Genomic DNA, 25,351 nt, shown 5'->3' on the forward strand with positions numbered 1-25,351 from the left:
GGAAGTGTCTAAGGAGGCCACCAGGTTGGGTCACCCAAGTATGTGGTTCCAGAGTCTGAACTGTCCATGAACTGTCAACAGCAGTATTCCAGATCTCAGAAACCCCTGACTGGGACTTTAAAAGGCAGCTTGATTGCAATTCTCAACCCTTCATGCAGCTTCTCAGTGTGCTATCCATGGTCCTGAACTTCTGGCTCACTCTTGGAAGTGCTTGCTTGATCCTATTTCCTAACAACAGATGCCTTATATATAGTGGGTGGTGCTGTGGTCTAAACCACTGGGCCTCTTGGGCTTGCTGATCGGAAGGTTGGCGGTTTGAATCCCCGCAACAGGGTGAGCTCCTGTTGCTCTGTCCCAGCTCCTGCCAACCTAGCAGTTTGAAAGTACACCAGTGCAAGTAGATAAATAGGTACTGCTGCGGTGGGAAGGTAAATGGAGTTTCCGTGCGCTCTGGTTTCCGTCACAGTGTTCCGTTGCGCCAGAAGCGGTTTAGTCATGCTGGCCACATGACCCAGGAAGCTGTCTGTGGACAAACGCCACCTTCCTCGGCCTGAAGCAAGATGAGCATCACAACCCCATAGTCGTCTTTGACTGGACTTAACCATTTTAAACTATATAGCTACCTTGAAGGTCCTGGCATGGCTGTAAGGCCATGTGAAATGCATATGGACCTGATTCTGCCTTTGTCATGGACAAAAGGTCTGTATGTTGCCCTCCCCTCATTTCTCCAAGCTGACTTGAAAAGGATGTGTGCAAACAGAGAGATGCGCAAACTGGGATGACTAATGCAACCTTTTAATGGTGAGAATGAAGATTGCTGCAAACATGACACATTGCCTTCTAAGAAAATTTATGTTTAACCTAATGTGTGAAGTGACAAGGTTTTCAGGCTGTGAATTCGTGGATCAAGCAGTTGTGTCAAACAAAAGAAAACAAACTTTCCTATTTAGTTTTTTGGGGGGGAGCAGGAGGAATTCAAAGGTCAGGAGGGTAGCAACACAAGGACAGGCTTTTTCTGTAGTGGCTCCCCATTTGTGGAATACTCTCCCTAGGGAGGTTTGCCTGGGGCTTAAAAATATATTATGAAATATATAATGAAACATTCCATTTCAACCAGGCCTTTGGCTGATTAATATTCTAGACTTTGGCCCTCCAGATGTTTTGGACTACAATTCCCATCTTCCCCAACCACTGGTCCTGTTAGCTAGGGATCATGGGAGATGTAGGTCAAAACATCTGGAGGGCCGCAGTTTAGGGATGCCTGTTCTAGAGCTTTTTAAATATGTCTGTTATTGTTTTAATTATTTACTTGTGTTTTTTATCTTATTTTATTCTGTGAACCACCCTGAGATCAGTATATAAAATTTAATTACAGGTGAAACTCAGAAAATTAGAATATCATCGAAAAGTGCATTTATTTCAGTAATGCAACTTAAAAGGTGAAACCAATATATGAGATAGATGCATGACATGCAAAGTAAGATATGTCAAGCCTTTATTTGTTGTAACTGTAATTATTTGTCATTAGGCTGGTCAATTATAAATGGAATGTAATTAATGAAATGTAATAGCGATGTTTATTTTTGTATTATTGTAACTATTTGTTTTATAACTGGAATTTCCAAAAAAAAGCATTTGTAAAAATGGAAAGAAAAATAAATAATAATAAGTTGCATTACTGAAATAAATGCACTTTTCAACGATATTCTAATTTTTTGAGTTTCACCTGTAATAATAATAATAATAATAATAATAATAATAATAATAATAATAATGATATTTGCTATGGACAAGAACACTTTTACTGTAACATCAACTCATCTTAATCTTAAGCAAGTTCAAATTATAATGAAGTTTTCACAGCCAATTGCCAATTGCTATTGAAAAGCCCATTTTCCTTCTAACTTAAAAGTGCTTCACTAATTTATCACCTCATTTAAACTCGCTAAGAGTAGGATTTTACTGTGTAGCCAGAGTGTCCTTTGTTACCTGTTCTCCTGGGTCTGCGCTCAAGGTAGCAAGTTCTGGGTAATTGTATGAAGATGTCCCCTCTTTTGTTTTGTGCAGATGCCATGACATTCATGTGAAAGGATGGCTTTTTAAGGCAGCTCTAGCTGAAGAGCTCAGGCAAAGTGGGCCAATTAGGACTCTCAGATTACATATCCCTGGAAACTCATTACTTCAGTTTCATTTAGCAGATCTTTGGGTTGATATCAGTGTATAAAGTATCCCCAGTTGGAAGCTGTTTCAGATGCCATAGCTTCCAGGGTTCAGGGCTATTTCTTTGTTCAGCTCAAGCTTGTTTATTTGCTCTTTTGAGAGACTATCTAGGTGGCTGAATAATGAGAGCCTTCCAGGTAGAAGGAAGCTTGATCGTTTCCCCCTTATTAAGCAGCTGCACTCCCAGCTGGGTTGTTTATAAGAAATGAAAATGATGCCTTAACTTCCAAATCTTTGCATGATGACCAAGGTTGGCACCATAATCAGCTTCCAGACGTCACAAAAGACGAATGCTGGCGGCTGTCTGAACTCTGGATCATAAAAGACCACCGATGCCATAATACAGCATAATGATACATCTCTAATCAGACTATTCAGTGCTACCAAAGGATCTCTTAAAAGTGAATCATAACTTGCTCATTTGAATTCAAATGAAGCCCATCTTAGGCAAACCACTTCCGTGTGAGAACATATTTGCAACAGACCATAGAAACAATGCCATTATTTTAGAAGCACAGATGATAGTCAACAGCGGGGTGTTCACTGAACTATGAGGGGAACATGTTACGCTCTATAAAAGAAAACAAATACAGAAGAGCAAACCATTACTTAATGCGCATCATTCGGTAACTTTGAGCCCCACTGGATTCAACAAAGGTTCCACCTTTCTCAGATGGGATAGCACTCCCTGCGAGGACTCAGGTTCACAGCTGGATCTGAGGAATTCTGGAATTCTATAGTTGGTAGCTACCTTGAGCATCTCACTGAGGAAAGGTAGGGTAAGTGTGCAAGAGAGCCAGTGTGGTGTAGTGGTTAAGAGTGGTAGACTCGTAATCTGGGGAACCGGGTTCGTGTCTCCGCTCCTCCACATGCAGCTGCTGGGTGACCTTCGGCTAGTCACACTTCTCTGAAGTCTCTCAACCTCACTCACCTCACAGAGTGTTTGTTGTGGGGGAGGAAGGGAAAGGAGAATGTTAGCCGCTTTGAGACTCCTTTGGGTAGTGATAAAGCGGGATATCAAATCCAAACTCTTCAATCCCACAGACACCTACTTGGTAGTAAGTTTATATTGTGATCTTTTCAGCATCAGGTGAGGAACCTTCCCCCTGACGTTTCAAGACTATTTAAATATTTCCGGTGATTATTTTGGCTTTATATATTTATTTAGTTTTGTACTGCGGTTGGTTTTATTCTGGGTTTTGTTTTTTTGAACTTTTGTTGATTGTTTTTATGGGGTTCGTTGGTTTGGTTTTTTTTTTTTTTTAAGGCTTTTATCGTTCATTGCCCAGAAGACATTGTGAACTGAGTGGCGTACAAAGTGGGAGTAAATAAGTGAGTAAGTTCCACTGAAGTCAATTTGATTTACTTCTTAGGAAACGCGGGTTGTAAGGCTGCAATCTGAAGCACACTTAAACTGCATCTGACTCCTTTTAAGTGTTGGACTTGCTTTTCTAACGTACTTGTGAGTGTGATGCAGAAATGTTGAACTCTGACGAAATCTTGACATTAGTAGTAGTTTGTACTCTAGACTTATGACGAGTGTGTGCGCATGGTTTTGTACCTTTCACAACAATATTGTAGTATTTGTGGTCTTAAGGGTAGCTTAAAGCCTACACCTTGTTCCCACTTATCACTGTATGCAGCATTTCAACAATCCCTGTTTTTCCAAGGCAGGACTGATTATTTCAAACTCTTCCAGCAGAGTTGATTTCTACAAAGCTGGGGTGTTTTGCAGGTGGGGTTTTCATTTGTTTCTCTCTTGTGAATACATGCCACTTTCTTTTCTCAGTATTCCTTTTGTATTTCAGTCAATATGTGGCAGCAAGTCATCAGGAGACTCTGAAAGGCTGTTTTCTCTTCCCCTCTTCCTCTCAATATCTACATCTTTTGTGCTTCTGCGGCACCTTTTATATATGGGTTCAGATACATTTTCTGCTCAAGAGCCCATTTAAAGTCCTATGTGGCCTTGGCTATACAAGAATTCTGATGCGGGTCATTGGAAGCAGTGAAACACAAGCTTATCCTATCTTTGTCTTTCTCTCTTCATGGTAATCTGTTTACGTCTCATGTTTCTGACCTAAAACTAACGCGAAGAGGCACAAATCTTTATTCACACAAATGTGTGTGAAACCTCTATTGTAATGCTTGTCATTTAGATTAAAAACCACCCACACTAAGGTCCATGCCATGTGGGTCATTCTTGTCTTTAAGTGTTTACAGTACTGTTTGCTCTATGCGGTGGGAATAGGGTTGCCAGATTCAATAGAGGACAGGACTTCTGTGCCTTTAATTGCCCTGCTCTCTTTTGAGTCTGGAAACCTTAAAGAGAAACCAGCAGACCCTTTGCTTGGAAATTAAACAAAGGGTCTGCTGGTTTCTCTTTAAGGTTTCCAGACTCAGAAGAGAGCAGGGCAATTAAAGGCACAGAAGTCCTGTCCTCTATTGAGTCTGGCAACCCTAGGTGGGAAGGAATAAGGAGCTCATCTTAGGTCCAAACTATAGGGTACATGCGAATGTATGTAATGGTGGGGCTGGTAGACTCTTTTGAATGGAAAAACTGTTGCCAGAGCATGAAATTTGAAATGGAGGAATTGTGGGAAGAGGCCACAACACCTTCTCTCCTTGGCACACCCTTCCCCCCCCCCTCACAGAGTCCAAAATGCAATATGCAGTCAGATTTAAAATATTATGGGTGCATGTGTGGGCAGCAATTTGGAGTGGGGAAATAACAGGCTGGGAAATGGTGAGGCCCTCCCTCCCATCTGCCTCCTCTCTGCTGCTGATCCCAGTAATTGGAAGTGGCTTTTATCGGTCAAGGTGGTCTGTCATTCTGCAGCTCGTCAGCATATTTGCATGTAGCCCAAAGTTTTGTCAAGGCCAATAGCTAGCATCGTAAATCCGTTGAGGGAACAGCAAAATCAGGACACTGTAACTCATGTCGTTTGGGGCTTCCTTTATTTGCAGCCATTTACCGGCTTATCATCTTCAACTGGATTTCACTCTCCACGATATCCATCCTTCCATTTGATCGCCCCATTTGACTGGTTGCTTTTTAATTGTGGATCTTCCATCCTAATTTATTTCTCCCGTCTGAAACCTTAGACCGAAGCAATCTCTGCATTCTGCCCTCCATGCATGTTTTGTTTGTAGGGGGTTTGCCGCTCACTCGACAATTACTCTTGCTCAGATTAGGATGGAACCTGAGCCGAAATGCAGCTCCGCGCCATATCTGTGTGCAGCCACACGGAGCCAGCTTCAGTCTTGCCAGTTAATACTACCACATCCATCACCAGGCTAAGAAATGCTCCCATTTACTGCTGTGACACCTCCGACCTTTTCATATGCCTTTCTCATTTATGCACTCATTTCACAGTTCAGCTGCTCTCTTTGAAGAAGGCGGGATACAAAATGCTCCCATGCCACGAAGTCCCTTTCAAATCCGTTCCATTACCGAATCAGCAATGATCACTTTCTCTACTGTCTTCCCTAGCAAAGAGCAAGGAATCAATGTGATTAGGTCCAAGATATAGTCATACCTGTTGCTCAAATACCACCACGTTCAGTGGGGGGCTGCTTGTGACACTGCTCAGCTGTGTTATGGATGCCCCTGAATATGTATGGGTGGTTGGGTGCATCCCACATGTAATAATAATAACAATAATAATTTTATTTATACCCCGCTCATCTGGCTAGGTTTCCCCAGCACCCTGGGTGGCTCCCAACAGAATATTAAAAACACGATAAAATATCAAACATTAAAAACTTCCCCAAACAGGGCTGCTTTCAGATGTCTTCTAAAAGTCAGATAGTTGTGGCTGCAGCACATCCAGAGAAGTCTTGATTGACCGTCAGGTGTTAAAAGCTTGAAAATGTGCTACCATAGTGCATTTTCACCAAATATCAATCTCAAGAGTGCTGTGAGTTTGAAGTTGGTTGCTCTGGATGACCTCCTTGGAAGAAGAAGAGTTTGGATTTGATATTCCGCTTTATTACTACCCGAAGGAGTCTCAAAGCAACTAACATTCGCCTTCCCTTCCTCCCCCACAACAAACACTCTGTGAGGTGAGTGGGGCTGAGAGACTTCAAAGAAGTGTGACTAGCCCAAGGTCACCCAGCAGCTGCATGTGGAGGAGTGGGAAAACGAACCCAGTTCCCCAGATTACGAGTCCACTGCTCTTAACCACTACACCACACTGGCTCTCAGTGTGGGATCCTTCCCATCACTGACTTTAAGATTTCTGAATGTGAATGAGGTCTCTATCAGTATAGGTTCCTGAGGGATACTTGATCAGAGCACTGACATTCTTAATAACTGGTGACTGGGACTGGCCACTGAGACCACATAACACTGGTCCTGAAAGATCTACATTGGCTCCCAATATGTTTCAGCCCCAATTCAAAGTGTTGGGGCTGACTTTTAAAGCCCTAAACAGCCTTGGCCAAGTACACCTAAAGGAGCGTCTCCACCCCCATCATTCTGCCCAGACACTGAGGCAGGGCAGTCTCGAGCAGGTCGGGCGCCCTGGCGCTGAGGTGCGGCGATCGCTCCGGCGCTCCCCCCCCTCACAGAGCGCAGCATGGCTTCCGTGCAGCTTTGCCACGTGGTGCCCCGCCTGCCGGCCTGGCGCCCTGGCACCCCGCGCCACCGGAACTATACCTAGAGCCGGCCCTGCACTGAGGTCCAGCACCAAGGGCCTTCTGGCGGTTCCCTCACTGTGAGAAGTGAGGTTATAGGGAATCGGGCGGCGGGCCTTCTCGGCAGTGGCATCCGCCCTGTAGAACGCCCTCCCGTCAGATGTCAAGGAAATTGACAACTATCTGACTTTTTGCAGACATCTGAAGGCAGCCCTGTTTAGGGAAGTTTTTAATGTTTGATATTTTATTGTGTTTTTAATATCCTGTTGGAAGCTGCCCAACAGGGTGGGATTTCACTAAGTCTTATTCAGAATAGATCTATTGAAATTAATGGACCTAACTTAGAATTGTTCAGTGCCTAGCCTTGTATTTCAATGGGTCTGTTCTGAGTAAAACTTAGTTAAATATCACCCATGGTTCAGGAAAGGAGGATGGCTCTTCTCCTCACTGAGGGAAGTGGTAATCCAGGGAAAGGACCACATAGGAGGCATCGAAGAACCTTGGGTGCCACTGGCAACAGGAGCCACAGAAAGGTTACCCAACTGTGTCCAACCCAACAAGAGACGTTCTTGCCCTTAGGAGCATGTATGGCCAAGATGGCACATTGCCTGCTTGCTTTATCCATCAAACAGTTGATCTGATCCTTTCACTGAGCTACGATTCCCTAAATATTTTTTCCTCACTATACCATCAGCATTTTAATTATTCATCTAATTTGTCCAACCCTTCGCCCCCCACCCTGCTTTTTTTAGTTTACTAAATTTATCCCACTTTTCCTTGAGACATATTGTCAAATGACCTTTTGCACTTGTCTCATTTCATTAGGATTGTTACTTATAGCTTTTGCCAACACGACTTTGTCTTGTGCTATTCTGACTTCATTCAGAACATTATTTCACATCCACCTCACTCATAACATTATTTTCCGCCTCCAAAGCATCATTGCTGAGGTAATGTGTATGTGTTATTTCTTTCGCCTTGCCTACTCTAAACATTGATAATAATAATAATTCCAGTAAGTGAAATGATGTGGTTGATATTATGACTAGTCTAGTCTACTCAATCCAAACAAATGGGATTTCTTGTTCTACAGTATATACAGCCACTCCCAGTATCTAATGACTAAACTCATCTATAATCTCTTTCTGTATTTTTGGCTATAATCTGATCTTGCACAGACCCTTTATCATTTAATAGCCGAATTTATGTAATCTTCTAGCAGGTTTAAAGTTATAACCATACTACTTTTCTTTTTATAACAAATCAGCAGCAACTTCTTTTCATTTTTTATGTAGCATTTTAACAGTGTTCTGTTATAGAGCTTAGAATCTTGGATATTAATGTTTATAAACCCCATATGAATCAATTATACGGCACGTTTTCACTTTTAAGATTGCATTTCCTTTTAATGTCTCCTTCACAAGCTCTTTTACATTTCCATTATTTTTATGTATCTATTTATAGAGATGCCACTCCATAAAGATTTGAGGATCCTTGGGTGGGTGGGTGGGGGAGTCCTACTATGCCAATACATAGGTAAACAGCCTTATTTATCATAGAGCAAGTTAGCTTTCTAAAAATGACGTGATCTCATAGTGCAGGAAAAACGCTGAGCCGCTCATTGATTGATGTGGGTTCTAAAAATACATTTCCCCCCACTAAACATGCCAAACTTTGAAGGGTTGGCAAGAATCAAAGTCGTCATTCAGAACACAGAGCATAGAGAGCATTGTTGGGTGATTTGAAGTGTTTCTAGCATATTTTATCCTCACCTATGAATGGTTTCCCACTACTTTTTTTTTTTAAAAAAAATCCTTTGAAATCAGTACTCATGATTCCTTGGGGGAAGACCAGTGCCAGAATTACGTATAGGCTAAACAAGCTATCGCTTAGGGCCCTACTCTCTTGGGGGCTTCCCCCCCCAAAAAAAAATAAAGGGGAAAAAACTGGATATACATTTCCAAAATGTAAGATAAAAAACAAATAAAATAAAACCTACATACAGCAATAGTGTTGTGTGTTGTGTAGGCTCTTATTATGTAAGTCATGGGCCCCGCCTGCTAGCCTATTAGGTTCATAAATTGTTGTTGTTTAGTCGGTCGTGTCCGACTCTTCGTGACCCCATGGACCATAACACGCCAGGCACTCTTGTCTTCCACTGCCTCCCGCAGTTTGGTCAAACTCATGTTTGTAGCTTCAAGAACACTGTCCAGTCATCTTGTCCTCTGTCGTCCCCTTGTGCCCTCCATCTTTCCCAACATCAGGGTCTTTTCCAGGGAGTCTTCTCTTCTCATGAGGTGGCCAAAGTACTGGAGCCTCAGCTTCAGGATCTGTCCTTCCAGTGAGCACTCAGGGCTGATTTCCTTCAGAATGGATAAGTTTGATCTTCCTATCATATCATATATTCAACACAAAAAACTGACAATTTGTTGTTGACAAAGGACAGCTGGACATATAAAGGACCCCATTACCTTAGGGCCTCATCAAACCTAAATCCGGCCTGGGGAAGACATGTGCTTTAAGTGTCAGTCCCCAGCCCATGATGTCCATACATGCTGACCAGGCCTGCATTCCGGCAGAGGTCTCACTTTGGTGCGAATTAATTTTACTAACATAAGATTTTTCTTGAGTTACAAAAGTACATACATCGCCTCTATTTTCAGATCATAAAGTCCTTTCTACGGATCAGTTATATTCGGTGTGACACTTTAATGTGTAGCGGTTTGACTCCACCTCCAGAGCCGCACTCCATAGTCTCTTGAGACACGGCAGATGCCACCAACTCCTCCCAACTTAAGATGTTAGGGACTAAAGCTGGAATGTGCGACCTAACAAGCTTCTTTCACCTCCTCCCTATGCCAGGAGGACCATTGATCCCAAGGGAGGACACATACATGCAGACAGAAGGCACTAGGTTCTATCACTGGCATCTCCAGTTGAATCGGGGAGTGAGGAATCCATGACCTTCTAGATATCACAAGACTGCAACTCCCATCATCGCTGACCATTGGCAATGCTGGTTGTGACCTATGGAAGCTGGAGTCCACAACATCTGAATAGTGACAGGTTCCCCACCACTGAGTTAAGAATCTCAGGAAAAGACAAAAGATCCTGAGGTGCAATTGCAAGTTATTATTGAGCTAAATTGACCAATAGTTTGACTCATTCTGAGTGTCATGTTCACAAGACTGTGGGGTAAATCTCCTCTTGCAAATTTCTCTGTATTGCATTTTCCTGTCATGTTTCTGATGCCAGTTTCCTCAGCCATGGACTTGATGGTAAAGTTACAGTAGATGTGCATTATTATGAGAAAGACGCCACTGAATTCTGCATTTACATATGTTAGCTTATTAAGCTGCTCTGTAGAGCTTGTCACCTTTAACCTTATTCATGTATTGCAGCACTAACATTAATTTATCCTTATGATGCATTTGGGAGACTGCTGCTTTTAAATGCAGCACCTTGCAAGACGAAGTTTACATTCTGATTACATTGCTTCACTGTAGTATTATGATGTTGGGGGGGGGGGGAGTAGTCCTTGCTTATGATTCCTTTTCATACATAACTGTACTTCGGCAAAACCTATTGTGTTTATTATAATACCCTTTTTTTTACAAAACATTTCTCTCTCTGTGTGTGTGTACAAGAGAGAGAAAGTGAGTATACATATAAATACATATAAATACATATAAATATATGTAAATACATATAAATACATAATACACATAATACATATAAATACACATAATCTTCTAAAGGACAGTTCTAACCAGTTTTATTCTTGATAATGGAGTCTTCCTAACAGTAGCATTTCACTATGAAGCAGTCTGGTGGACAGTTGCCAATTTCACCTTCTTGGGCAAGGGTCTTGACTGGGTGATCAGGGGCTAGATCCAGGCGCTCTGGGAGGAAACGGCTTTTGTAAATCCATTTCAATTGGTGTAGAGGCCCAGTTTTGGTACAGAAACTGCTTTGGTCGCCCTGTACGATGACCTCTGCCAGGAGAGAGGAGAAATGTGTCCCTGTTAATTCTCCTAGACCTCTTAGATGCTTTCAATACCATCACCCGTGGTCTCCTCCTGGGGCAGCTATCTGAATTGGGGGTGGGTGGCACTGCTTTGATTCTACTTGGATTATCGTTTCCAGAGGGTGATGCTGGGGGGGGGGAGTGCTTTTCAACCCCACGGAGCCTTCAATGTGGAGTTCCTCAGGAGTTTTGCGGTGCACTGTCAGCAATATGCTGACGACACACAGCCCCCTTGGACTGGATGAGAGCCAACAAACTGAAGTTCAATCCAGATAAGAATGAAGGCACTGTTAGTGGCTGGTTCCCTAAACTGGATGGATGGAAGGTTGCCTGCTTCTGATGAGGTTGCACTCCCTCTGAAGGAGCGGGTGCATAGCTTGGGGGTTCATCTAGATCCTTTGCTCTCACTTGAGGCTTCCACCAGCTCTGATTGGTGGCCACATTGTGCCCCTATCTGGAAATGGATAGCCTAACTTCTGTTGTCTATGTTCTGGCAAACCTCTAGGTTAGATTACTGCAATGCATTGTATGTAGGGCTGCCTCTGAAGATAGTTTGTAAACTTCTGCTAGGTGACCAGGTTGGTGGCCAGGTTGCTCAGCAGCACAAGATGGTCTGTGCATATTACAGCAATCCTGGCCTAACTGCTTTGGTTGCCAATTAGTTCCCCGGGCCAATTCAAAGTGCTGGTTTTTACCTATAAAACTTTACACCGATATAGCTGACTCTTGCAATAACAGCAGCCGTATAATACCTTATCTTGCCCATAAGTGAATGGGAATAATTTGTGCTCCATTGTTGCATGGAGTGTGGACAGTACTGAAAAGAGTAAATTATTTCTGTTTTAGAATGCAGCTGTAAATGCAGTGCACCCAGAGCCAAGGCAGATAGATGGCTGGGAGAGCTATATAATGCAGCTTTGTGGAAGATATGATAATAGATTCTGCAAGTATGGCCCCCTGTGGAGAAATATACAACTTGAATGATATTTTTTTGAGGAAAGAAAAGGTTTCGAATGGGGCTATGTTGATACTTGGAAGCCATCGAAGATACAAGTTCTACTATGTGCAAACTCAAGATAAACTGGAACTTAAAGTTCTAAAAGCAATGGTTCTACACCACCACAAAGGGCCCATGATATATATAAAAGCACCCAGTAATGCAATATCTCCCTTGAGTATTGATATATTGCAATTAAATTTGATGTACACTTCTACAACAGTTTTTTGGTTTGCAGTTCCACCTTCAGCTTGACCTCCACACCTATATTTAAAAGAAGGGTGAGGAAAATGCAGAAGATACCACAGTGTGATATCTGCCTTGATGAATGAGCTATCAGAATTAAAGTTGCAGTGAAGTCAGTATAAAAGTTTTCACTTCAAGTTTGGATATCATGTCAATCATACCTTTGGATCAGGAAAACTGTAAAACATTTTAAAACAGTACTTTCCCTTGAACATTGAAAAATACCAGGGAAACTTCCAATGTATATAATTGCAACATAATCAAATGAAAGTCTGACATCATTCCTCTAGCAACTCCCTGCCTCTATTTTTCAGTGTGGGTAAAATATGCAAAAATCGGTGTAATATTATTATATGAGATTTAGCCTATACTTTAATTGCCACAGTAATAAAACTTAGCTACCTCTGCATCCTTATTGGTTTTGTGTTGCAACTGTGCCCAACTCTATCATTGAACTTCCAGAAGGCAATGCATCCATCTTCAGCCACTTGGTTCTCATGCATCAGCTAGTTCTGGCCATTCAGATTTATATACTGATTCGTTCATTAACATAACCAAACGGAAGGCAACTTTTTATTCCATGGACAGAAACTGTTCCCCTGTCTGCAAGTATGAGCCCTGCACTTGAAGGGCTATACATTTGCTGAGAATCTAATATTTATAGGACTAATATGTATCACTTTCTCAAAGATGCATTTGTACTTTGCACAGTGCTCCTCCAATGTTCTTCCATGATGTCATCGTCATTGTCATCTCCTAGACACTGGCAAAATTCCATTGTGGCTGAAGGAATTAATATTTCAATTTCAGTTCAAATTTCCTGCTAATAACTGAATGGGATTTCCCCCTCCCCAAAACTAGCAAATGCCAACACTGCATGACTACTGGGGATGGGGGCAAGTACCTGCACAGAATTGCACCCAACAGCTCCATTGAAGGGTTAAATACCACTTGAGCCCGAGCTCTGCGTAGGGAACCTTTAATAGCTGTTCTTCCTCCAAATATACTACAGTAGTTGCATCTGAAGAGGTGCGTTTAACCCTTCCCTCGCCAGCCACTTTCCCGCCCTGAAACACTTCCCCCAGCTAAACGCTGGTCCCAGGCCATAGCTGCCAAGTTTTCCCTTTTCTCGCGAGGAAGCCTATTCAGCATAAGGGAAAATCCCTTAAAAAAAGGGATAACTTGGCAGCTATGTCCCAGGCATGGGCAAAGTAAAAACAAAAACCCCGGCGAGCGCGCATGCGCTTTAAGAGGTTGCCGTCCTAAACCTTGCATTCTTACTCTCATGGGACTTAGCGGACCTTATATTTCCGTGTAAAACTGCTTAGATTCGGGTGGCAGGTGAACCCTCCTGGGCCCGGCTCCTGATCTAGAGGAGCAGCTCCTCAATGTGTTTCTACTTCACCTCTCCAATATTCCCTCACTCATAAACCGAGAGGTGGATGGAGGACCCAAAACAACAAGACCCCCTTCCCAGCAGCAGCACCCCGCTCCCTCATCCCAGCACCGAAGTGCGCCTGCCCAGTCTGCCCGCCACCCCGCGCTTCCCAAGAAACACAACAGCTGTTCTGTTCACAACGTCCCAGCCGCTTCTTTCGGTTTTTTTTTTTTTTTTGGCAGGCTGGGCTTGACGTCAGCGCGCCTTTCTCGAGTTGCCGTCGCGGCGGGTTGGGAGTTGCTGAGGCTCAGAGAGAGAGAGAGCGACGCTGTTGCCTCACCAGAAGCTGATTCCTTCGCTGCGCTCCCCCCCTCCCACCCAACCTCGGGCTGCTGCTCGGTCCGGAAGGCGCCGCTGGTGGCACGCCGCTGCGCCAGAACCCGCGGAGTGGTGCATTTAGCTCACGGCAGAGGAGCGGGAGGAGTCTTCCTCCTCCTGCTCCTCCTCAAAGGGAGCCGAGACGCCGACAAGAGGGGACACCTGGGCGCGGGATGTCCAGGAGTAAGGCGCTCCCTCCAGAGAAGATTTGAACCCTCAAAGCGGTCTTCATTCTCCACCACCACCACTCCTCCAGTGCTGAATGAAACGGGACGTGTCTTGTGGGGAGAAAACGAATGAACCCGCTTCTCCCAGAAAGGAAGAAACCGCTTCTCCAAGAAAGGCGTCCCGCGGCAGGCGGCGGGGGGGAAAAACGCCCTGTGAGGAGCAAAAAGGCGGGATAAGCGGAGGAGCGCTCGAGAAGCCCCTTTCGTCAGAGGGAATCGGACGAGGCGCCTAGAGAGAGCAGGGGGAGGCGCGCGCGCGCAATCGGGGTTGTGCCACAGAGTTGCTTCTTGGCCAATTGAGAAAGCAGCTCGGGCGCGGGAAGGGGGCGACGAGCGCGCACGTGGCCACGGAGGAAGGCGAGTGGGTTGGGCGAGCCCGCCCGCCTTCCGCGGCTGCTGCGCGTGCTTCGTCCGGAGGCACTCGTTGAGCGGCGGCGGCGGGCGCCGCTGTCCCTTCCCGCTCTGCGCGCGGCTCGCGGAGGCAAAGCGGCGGCCTCAGCCATGGCCCTCAAGGACGCCGGCGGCGGAGGGGTGAGCGGCGGCGGCGCCACTATCCTGCCCATCAGCGACATGGTGTCGTCGTGCTCCTCTCCGTCGGCGCCGGGGGTCTGTGCCTTCCCTGAGGTGGTGGAGCTGAACGTGGGCGGGCAGGTGTACGTGACCAAGCACGCGACGCTGCTGAGCGTGCCGGACAGCACCTTGGCGCGCATGTTCTCGCCCCGGCGGAGCGCCCCGCGGGAGCTGCCCCGGGACAGCCGCGCGCGCTTCTTCATCGACCGCGACGGCTTCCTCTTCAGGTACGTGCTGGATTACCTGCGCGACAAGCAGCTGGCGCTGCCCGAGCACTTCCCAGAGAAGGAGCGCCTGCTCCGCGAAGCAGAGTTCTTCCAGCTGGCCGAGCTGGTCAAGCTGCTGTCGCCCAAGGTGGCCAAGCAGAGCTCGCTCAACGACGAGGGCTGCCAGAGCGACCTGGAGGACGCCAACTCGCCCGGCAGCGGGGAGCTCCTGGTGGCGCCCCACCAGCGCAGCGCCGGAAGCGCCGGAGAGAAGCGCGCCGGCTTCATCACCGTGGGCTACCGCGGCTCGTACACCACGGTGCGCGAGAACCAGGCCGACGCCAAGTTCCGCCGCGTGGCGCGCATCATGGTGTGCGGCCGCATCGCCCTGGCCAAGGAGATCTTCGGCGAGACGCTCAACGAGAGCCGCGACCCGGACCGCCCGCCCGAGAAGTACACGTCGCGCTTCTACCTGAAGTTCACCTACCTGGAGCAGGCCTTCGACCGCCTCTCCGAAGCCGGCTTCCACATGGTGGCTTGTAACTCCACCGGCACCGCCGCCTTCATCAACCAGTACCGAGAGGACAAGATCTGGAGCAGCTACACCGAGTACATCTTTTACAGTAAGTCTCTCCCCTCTTCCTTCCCCTGCGGTGAGAAGCTGAAGGTGGAGGCTTAATGCTTATTATTATTAAGACTTGCCTGGAGAGCTCAGTTGGTGTTAGAGCATGGTGCTGATAAAGCCAAGGTTGCAGTTTTGATCCCCTTATGGGGCAGCCGCATAGTCCGGCATTGCAGGGGGTCGGACTAGATGATGCTCAAAGCCCCTTCCAACTCTACAATTATATGATTCTGTTTCTACCCTGCCCATCTGGCTGGGTTTCCTCAGCCACTCCAGGGCTCACAAAAGTGATTTATAAACTTTTTTTTTGAAGGCTCCATAGTGAGATACGGAGCTAAATCGGTCTCTAAACATGTGCAGAGTGCATTTTAGTCTCCCTCCTAAAGGACAAGGGGCAAGGATGAAAGAACAGGGAAAACCTGGAAGCTTTCCATGCACTCCTGCATTCTCTTTCGAAGAGTTTCCAACCAGATGCTGCTGGGAACCCCCAAAACCCTGTGTATGAGGTCAGGCTCAATCCCTGACAGTGCTGGCTTTAGTGCTGGTTAGGGGTTGCTAGGTAATTGAAAATATTTTCTTTCATTTCATCGCTTCAAAGATTTAGTTGGTCCCTTTTAGAATTCTGCATTAATTTGCCCAGTGCTGCGGGCACTTATGCGTAGAAATGTCTCATTGCAAAGGATCTTTTCCTTGTAAAGCCCACTTAGGCTCATCTATACTGCAGAGGAAGAGAAATTTCCATGTGGAAAGTAGCTAAATAAGTTACAACTTATCCATTAGCTACTACTGCACCAAGTATACTACAAATCTTTATCCCTATAGCATTTAAATGTGTGTGGCAGGAAAAAAGAGAGCCCCTAAGCCCTCAGTCTCTAATGTGTATTCTATTTTGACTTGAAACAGAACATAGTCCTGGAAACCTAGCCAGACGGGGTATAAATAATAAAATTATTATTATTAACACTTTTTGAACAAATTCATCGAGATTTGCATACCATTTATACATTGGGCACCTGTGCAGTGAAATACCAGTAGGAGGGCAAATTTGACTTTTTCAGGATGGGAAAGCTCTTCCCAGATGAGTTTAAGGACTCCTGGCATTGTCTCATCCCAAGGCATATCCATGTTCATCGCCCACCAGCTCACTATTCTTGATAACTCAAAGCCAAATATGTGAACTGTTTTCCTAGGAAAGTATTCCTTAACTTGAAACTGGATGATCTGAAAAAGGTCCATATGTGGTGATGTATATCATCACTTTGTACTTGAGTGTGTGAATATGCACGTGTGAAGTGGAACTCAACCCGTATTTTTAGTACTCCAATAAGTTGTCTTGACCTGATGCAAGTTGTTCTTGATCATTTTACTTTGAACCAGTAACTTAAATCAAGAGGATCAAGTTTAAACTTACTGTGGTGGCACCAAGTCACTAACAGCTTATGAATATTATGGTTGTTGCAATTGTCAGTCTTTGGAAATTGGTGGACGGGTTCTTATATTTAAGGTTTTAATATTTTTCCATGCACAAAGTTTGGAGCTCCCCGTCCCTGCCTAGCGAAACTATTTGAAGCCCAAAAAAACCTTTAAAAGAAAGGTTTAGAGAGAGATGCTGTTTGAGACTTTGAAGATTTCACAGGTTTGTTGAAGGAAGCTTTGCACAAGATTAAAGCTGGCAATGCTAGAAGTAAGGAAGGGTTTTTAATATTTCATCACTACATTTCCTTCCATTCTCATTAACTACAAAGTAAACAGACTCCATCTGGACACATTTCAGTGGAGGACAGAACAGCAAGAAGAGTCTCAGTTTTCCAAAGGCTACTGTAAAGATAAACCTCAAAAAGAAGAAGCAAGAAGCTTCTCAGTAGGAAAAATTCTTTAAATAAAACTCTCTCTTAGGTTCAGTGTGCATAAGTGTACTGTTGAAACTTCAAGACATTTACAAATGAAAAAAATAAACTGTAGCTGCATACTGCTAGACAGCATCCTTAAATCTCACAAAGTACATGTCGTGTTGAACGATAAATAGGAAGTGATTTGAACTAAAGAAAAGCATAACTGGATTCCAGATGGGAATGTCTGTTTGGCAGACTTTTCCTTCCCAAGGCTCAGTAAGCTTTAGGTCTTTTTAAAAATGTTTGAAAGGGTTTGAGTTAAGTCCTGTATATGAGAGAGAGAGAGTGAGTGTAATTTTTCCTATTCACTTGCTTTTGTGGAGGAGCCTGTGTGTTTATGCTTTTGCAAAGGAGAGAGATATGGATAGAGGAAATTGGAGCACTCTAGTGACTTGGAAATGACTGCAATTTAGCACTTTTAAACAAATCAAACAAAATATAATGGGAAGTCATTTATAGATTTTCACTGATTGGCATATTAAGCAGCAGCTGAGGACAACTCAAGCACCCATTATTTTTTTTGAAATTGCTGCATGTGCCAGCTTCCTACCTGTGACCATGTGCTGGAGAAAACATGTTGCAGGCCATTACACATCTGACCCTTTTTTGCAGTGATATTGAAAAGGCTTCCCACATTTCATATGGCGGCAGCTGCTGGTTGCAGTGATTTAAAGAGACCTCCTTGAGCTTGGTGGTCACGTGGATCGACGTTGAGGGCCAAACTAGACACAAACCTAATTTTATGAATATAGTTAACACACACTTTAGAATACTAGTATGTAAACAGCAGTCACAGGGAACTTGAGGTAGCATTGGAACCACAGGGAGTGGACAGGGAGAGTTTAACCCTTTCACGGGTCCCACAAAATACCCCCAGCTGCTACTTGTACTGGAAGAGAAGCCTCAATTTCTGCCAGTCCAGCACTAAGCGTACCACTTCGTCATGCAGCTCACAGCTCATTCCATTCTGCACCCCCTCACCCTTCTTTTCCTGTCAGTGTCCTCCCTATCCCACCCCACTTTTACACCTCTAGTCTGTGCCCCTCCTTGTGGTTCATTTTGACCTTTAACCCCATTTCTTCCACTTTGATGTCCCCGGTCAAATCCTGGGCTGCTTTCTGCCCTCCACCTATCTGGTTCCATCTCCTTGATGTCCAAAGGTTTCTCTGCAAATATGGGCTGCAAACATTAAATGAGCAGACTCTCCCTGGTACCTCCAATTATTTTCAGTTTGGTTTGTGTCTCATGAAAACAGCTCCAGAGGGGTAGGCCAATGGAAGATGGTGGCATGATGGTGCCATTTGTTTTTTGCCACTTGTTCTCAAAATCTGCATGCTTACAAATAAGTCTCCAAATCTATTATTCCAGCTTTTTTATAGGTGTAAAAATAACTATCGGAATAATGTTTGTGTTTCAGAGTCCTGTTGAACACTGAGTGTGCAACTACTAATTTTTTTTCTCAACTTTGACTTCTGCTCTAACATACTATCTAGACTTAATTACTCTCTTACTACCTCCTGTATCAGGAACAATTTTTACAAGATAAAAAAATTCTTTCCAGTAGCACCTTAGAGACCAACTAAGTTTGTTATTAGTACGAGCTTTCATGTGCATGCACACTTCTTCAGATACACTTTGCAGTAGTATTCTTCAGATATAATAATAATAATTTATTATTTATACCCCGCCCATCTGGCTGGGTTTCCTCAGCCACTCTGGGCGGCTTACAACAGAAAAATGAAATAAAACAATTAAACATTAAAAGCCTCCCTAAATAGGAGGCTTCATATGTCTTCTAAAAACATAGCTGCCAAGTTTTCCCTTTTCTCATGAGGAAGCCTATTCAGCATAAGGGAATTTCCCTTAAAAAAGGGAGAACTTGGCAGCTATGTCTAAATATCTGGTAGCTGTTTTTCTCTTTGACATCTGATGGGAGGGCGTTCCACATGGCAGGCACCACCACCGAGAAGGCCCTCTGCCTGGTTCCCTGCAACTTGGCTTCTCACAACGAGGGAACCGTCAGAAGGCCCTCGGTACTGGACCTCAGAATGATGGGGGTGGAGATACACTTTAGTATCTGAAGAAGTGTGCATGCACATGAAAGTTCATACCAATAACATACTTAGTTGGTCTCTAAGATGCTACTGGAAGGATTTTAAAATTTTTATTTTGACTATGGCAGACCAACACGGCTCCCAACTGGTAACTAGAAATATTTACAAGGACTTCTACCTGCCATATTAAGCTACTTGTAAATCCTGGCAAGGCAGAGACTCTGTGGGTGATTGGTTCTTGCATCTGAGAACTTGGCCAACAGCCTGCCCTGGAGGGAATTGTACTCACTCTGAAGGAGTAGGCAGGCAGCCTGGGTTTGCTCCTCGATCCAGCTTTGTAATTGGAGGCCCAGGAGATTTCAGTGAGGCTGGTTTACTAGCTTCAGTTGGTACCAGAGCTGTAATCATTCCTGAACCAGGAAAGGTTAATCACAGTAATTCAGACATTGGTAACTCCAAGACCGGATTACTGAAGTGCACTCTGTTATAAGAGCGTTCTACTGATTTTATCTGTGTTTTGTTGGTAATTTCTATTCATTTTCAAATTCGTGGCTACTGTTCTATTTACTAAAATGGTTCAGTTTTATTTTGTATAGCACTTTGAGTTGGGGGCGGGGGTGCTCTGTAAGTCTTTTTAAATAAATACATGCTAGGTAAGCTCATTGATATCAGAGGCTCTCTTGGTGGGGACATTGGACATAGCCACCTTTGTTGTGGTGCCCTAGCTCTGGGTTACCCTTCCCCAACAGATTGGTCTTATGTTTCTGCTTATGGCATTCTGTTCTGCGCTGGAGACTTTAAAAATAAATAAAAAAATCCAACAGGGCTTTGGATATGTGGCTTTGCTGACCCTAATATTACGTTGTGTACCCAAGGTCCTTTTGCTGTAATATTTGCATGTGTTTGCTTTTTGTTTCTTTGATTATTTTTGTACTTTGGGCTTGTCTCAGACTTGTGAACCACCTTGAGTGTCTCATATCGAGGCAGAGGTTTGGGATAGAAATGGCTTTAATAAATAAAATTCTCCCAAAAACTATAGTGCCTTTGGATACCACTCTGCGTTTCATGGGAAGAGCCTCTGTCTATGACTAGCAACCTTTTAGGTGCTATGCTGGAGTCTGCCGGGGCAGGGGGGGCATTTCTAACATGGAGGCCGCTTACTGAATCAGACTTGCTTAGTTTCAGTTGCAGGCCTGCCTTATGTGCAGTGAAACCATTATCTGAGCTACATGCTTTGTATTAATGTGTCAGCTTGCTGCCAATGCCCCACCTAATTCGGCATCCCGTTCTCACAGTCGTTGAGACAGCTCTTCGGCTAATGTGTTTACAAGGTCAGGGTTCCTTTTTTTTAATGGTAAAAGGGGTGCTCAAATTCAGTTTGCTTCTCCATAAAATATTGTTTGCACATGGCTGCTAATGTCCTCCTTCGTTTGAAAAACCCAGTGGATCTTAATGGATTTCACATTTAACACGTGAAAGATTCTGGGGCTATCTATTCTGTGCTACTGTGCTAAGCTTAGGTTTATTCTTGCAATAAATGTATTCAAAATATAACTTTTTTAAAAAAAATCTGTCCCTATAATGTTGCTTAGTTTTCCATCTGGAATTACAAGTCTGTGCTCCCTCTGCATTGGTGGTTGTGGAAATTGTCACAGCCAAGCAAAAGTATTTTATCATCAGCCCTTTTGGGACATGAGCTCATCATATTCTTTTCTTAATATATACCTATAAAACACGTGACACCTGTCTCGAAACTGTTGGAGGGCAGACTACAAACATAAATGCATCACTGGAAGTGATGAAATATTTTCTTTCTGAATCTGTTGACTTTATAATACCACTGAATATCCTGAAGAAGCGAAAGGCATTGTTATCATATTGATTATTAGATGTAACTTAAAGTTTTTTTAAAAAAAAAATTAAAAGGGAAAGTGTCAGGACAGACTTTTCATAAGTCTACCTTTGCCAAATGGTAGCATCAAAACTGTTCTGTAATCACAAAGTTTGTTTGTTTTTTATAACCTGATATTGAGGGACAAACCCTCTGAAGGTGGCCAGCAAAAATATAATCAAACAACCATATATATATATATAAAAACAAGTTCAAGTAACCTGCAAACAAGTTGTAAAACAAGTTACTTGTGCATAGCTTAGAGACAACTGCAGTCAAGCTGTATATAAATTATCAAAATAAGAAATTAAATAAAACAGCATCAATTAAAACATGAAAGCCAGCATAAAGCCAGAAGTCAAATGCCAAATCAAATAAAAGAGTGTTTACAATCCAATTAAAAGTCATTCGCGAGAGTGCCATGAGAACTCCCTCTCCAGGGAACTATGAGGCCACTACTGAAAAGTCCTTGTCCATGGTACCTGCCAACCTGATGGCACTGGGGACAGAACCTCTGAGTTCATCTCCAGGTCTGTGCTGGAGGCAATCCTTCTGGACCCCAACTATATAAGGCCATTAAGAACTAAACTAGCAGTTGAAAGTGGGCCCAGAAGCAAACACAGAACTGTCGCAACTGGTACATTAGTATCACATAGTTCAAACTCTCATCTGCCACAAGCATCATCTTGGCTGCTGCAATCTATACCAGTGGAAGTTTTCAAATTGACTGTCGTGGTCTAAAGTATTATAGGAATCTAGCATGGATGCAACCAGGGTGTGTATGACTGAAGCTAATAGTTAATCGTAATAAGTTCTGAAGATACATATCTGAACTCTGCTCTATCCTTTGCATCTTACTACTTAGGGGAGTTGCTTTCTTACAGTATGTTTTGTGAAAAAAGTATTCAACTGTTTGGACCGCTCTTGCATTCATTCTAGAACAGGAGTCTTCAACTTGTTCAGACCAGGAACCTTCCCTAAGACAAAACATGCAGCATGGGAACTATTTTGTACCATACAGTACTTGTCTCAGGGCTCAGACACACTTCCACTTGCCTCATGCCTAGAAAGCATAGGTGTGAGTGGTTTTCTGCTGGACCCACACTTTCTAGGCATGAAAAGTGCACTCATTAGCTTTAAATCAGGGCACATGCCAATCCAGATAAAACCCGCTTGATGTTTGTTCTGATAGAACTTGTGAGGCAAGCAAAGTCTAGGTGAGCCCTCAGTTCCTCTGCTCTCTTATTCTGTTCTTTCCTACTCTCTCCTCCCTCTGTATCCTTTCTTTCTCTTTCCTTTTTTGGCAACTCCCCGGGGAGTGGGGAAGCGAACATGAAACTCCCCTAGGTTGCATCATGTCCATGTTGTATTCCTGATCCACTTGTTTAAAACCAGTGTTCTAGACATTCATGGTCATTCTTCAGGCTTGCAGGATCTACTTTTTCACTAGAAGCCAGGTGCAAAACAGTCTTGAAGGAGGGAGAGCCAGATGCAAAATGGCGTCTCAACTCACGAACCATGTATTGAACCATGTGTTCCTTCAAATCAGGGATTCTAACTGCCCAAATTGGGTGGACCAGTTTTGCACGTTATTTACCTAGGGATGCCTTTGTCGTGTGTGTAATTTGTATACAAATTGCCTTCCTGAGGGGATAGGCACTGCGATTAGGGAGTTATGGCGAATGAAAATAGTTTTGAGTCTCCTTGGAAACTAGAGTTGTTAGACAAAAAGCAGCCTTATTTTGTTTGGGGTGCCTCAGTGCACACCTGCGTAGCACCTCGGAAGACCCCCCCCCCCAAATCTCTCTGAAGTGGCTTGATTCAGTTCAGGGGTTTGTATGAGCACAATGCACATTCTAATGCATATACTTACAGCCCTCACCTAAGGTGACTATAGACAAGTAAAGATGGGGAGGTTTGTTTGTTGACTAATGTGTGCAAAAATGGAGGCAATAAAGTTTGCCTTTTACTATTCTGTTGTTTTTGTTGCTCTGTTGCTATGGAGTAAAGCATTAGTTCTACCTAACTCTTCATACAACAGTGCAGCATTTTGTCAAAGTTTCCAGTTTTGTTTTATGGTTTATATTTTGACTGTCAAAAGTCAATTCATATCAATAACATATAGGTTTCCAAATAAATACACGCAACGTTATCCAACAATTAGCATCCTTTTTGGGGGGTGGGGTGGAGCATGTTGTTTCCAAATGGTGTTGTTGTTTTTAATTTTAGTGATAGTGTCACCTGTATGCTAGTGAACAAGTGTGTGCAGGTAAATACCTTCTTGTGATGCATATTTTTTCATGTACATACACTATGCATCAGGGAATAGCCAGATTTATTTATTTAGGTTTACCTTGAGCGTTCAAAGTTAATAGCTACCAGTTATCAGTAAACTCAAAGCTATAAAACCCAATATTGGTTCTCCTGGATAAGGCAAAACTATTCTACTTACTAATACAATTAAACCTTGGGTAACAATATGTCACTATAACAGCACAAACGAAGTCTTACTTCTTGGCTCCAAGCCACAGAAGAACATGGGGCTTCTCTCATCACCCTCTGCCAGAGGGCAACAAATCATTTGACATGACAAGGGTGGTGTTGACCCCATAACTAATCCACTGTTAATACTGTCATACCTCGGGTCACAAACGTGATCCATGCAGGAGGCGCGTTCACAACCCACAGTGTCTGCGCATGCGTGTGACGCGATTCAGCGCCTCTGCGCATGCACATGACGTTATTTTGTGTTTCTGCGCATGCGCGAGCGCAGAAACCCAGAAGTAACCCATTCCGGTACTTCTGGGTTCGGCGCAGAGCGCAACCTGCAAACACATAACCTGCAGCATTCGGAACCCAAGGTATGACTGTACAGTACTGGATACAGTGGTACCTCAGTTTACAACCACAATTGGTTCCGGGAAGTCTGTACTTAACCTGAAGCGTACTTAACCCAAGGTATGAGTGTAGTTGGTTCCGGAAGTCCGTACTTAACCTGAAGCATACTTAACCTGAAGCAAACTTTCCCATTGAAAGTAATGGAAAGTGGATTAATCCGTTTCAGACGGGTCCGTGGAGTACTCAACCTGAAGCATACTTAACCCGAAGTATGAGTGTAATTGGTTCTGGAAGTCTGTACTTAACCTGAAGCGTACTTAACCTGAAGCAAACTTTCCCATTGAAAGTAATGTAAAGTGAATTAATCCATTCCAGATGGGTCCGCGGTGTTTGTAAACCAAGGTGTTTGTAAACCGAGGCGGTTGTAAACCGAGGTATGACTGTACTTTCAGACAGCAAAACGTTGCCATGGGTTTATCACTTCTGGTTTTGCACAGAGGAGGAAGTAAAGCTGAATACTGTAACTGTTGCCACTACAGTTTAGAAGTGAAACCAAAGTAAAATTTTAGTGCATCTTTTCAGAATTATCTGCAGGGTAAAATATCATGCACATTTCTAGTGCTGGATAAAAAAAGTATTTCAAATACCTAGGTGTCACTGTTCCCCCTTTTCAATCCTGAAAATTACTGTGATTAGGTTTGTTGGAAATACACACCTTTTTCTGGCAATTACAGCCTTTTCACTTAATATATCCCATGTAGCAATCTTGAAGAGTGCGTGAGAGAAGCCTAGTAGATGGAAGCAAGCCACAAATATTAAATTCAAATTCTCAAAATAATATCAAGAAATTTAACTTTTTTTAAAAAAAAAAGTGCTGGAAACTAGTTTTGTTTTCAAATAATGCTAGTGTGGCTAGGCAGAGCTTATCCAAAAACATTTTATTGTTGCTTTCAGAGTGACAAAATAAAATGGTTAAATGTTAACAAAGAGTTTTACATAATTTTCAGGGTAGATGTTTCATTGTGGGACAGCTTTCTTTGAATTAATGAGGGGAGTCAAATGAGAGCCGATGGCTGAATACTTGAATTACTCTCCTGGGACACATCTGTTTGCCTTATTCTCCACTCTGCAGTGGTCAGGGTTTGAGTTGTGCCCCAAGACAAATGTTTC

At 43.7% G+C, this 25,351-nt stretch overlaps 1 protein-coding gene across 1 annotated transcript in view; it reads left to right on the forward strand.

Annotated features, from left to right (window-relative positions):
* Positions 1–13,812: 13,812 nt before the first annotated feature.
* Positions 13,813–25,351, forward strand: part of KCTD8 (potassium channel tetramerization domain containing 8) — a 47,905-nt gene continuing 36,366 nt past the window's right edge. Inside the window, exon 1 of the mRNA XM_035112412.3 lies at positions 13,813–15,507. Coding sequence (XP_034968303.1) covers positions 14,610–15,507 — 898 coding nt within the window. The 5' untranslated portion in view covers positions 13,813–14,609. The remainder of the gene's footprint in view (positions 15,508–25,351) is intronic.

This window comes from Zootoca vivipara, chromosome Z1 (genome assembly GCF_965207765.1).
Source record: "Zootoca vivipara chromosome Z1, rZooViv2.hap1.1, whole genome shotgun sequence".
Taxonomy (NCBI): domain Eukaryota; kingdom Metazoa; phylum Chordata; class Lepidosauria; order Squamata; family Lacertidae; genus Zootoca; species Zootoca vivipara.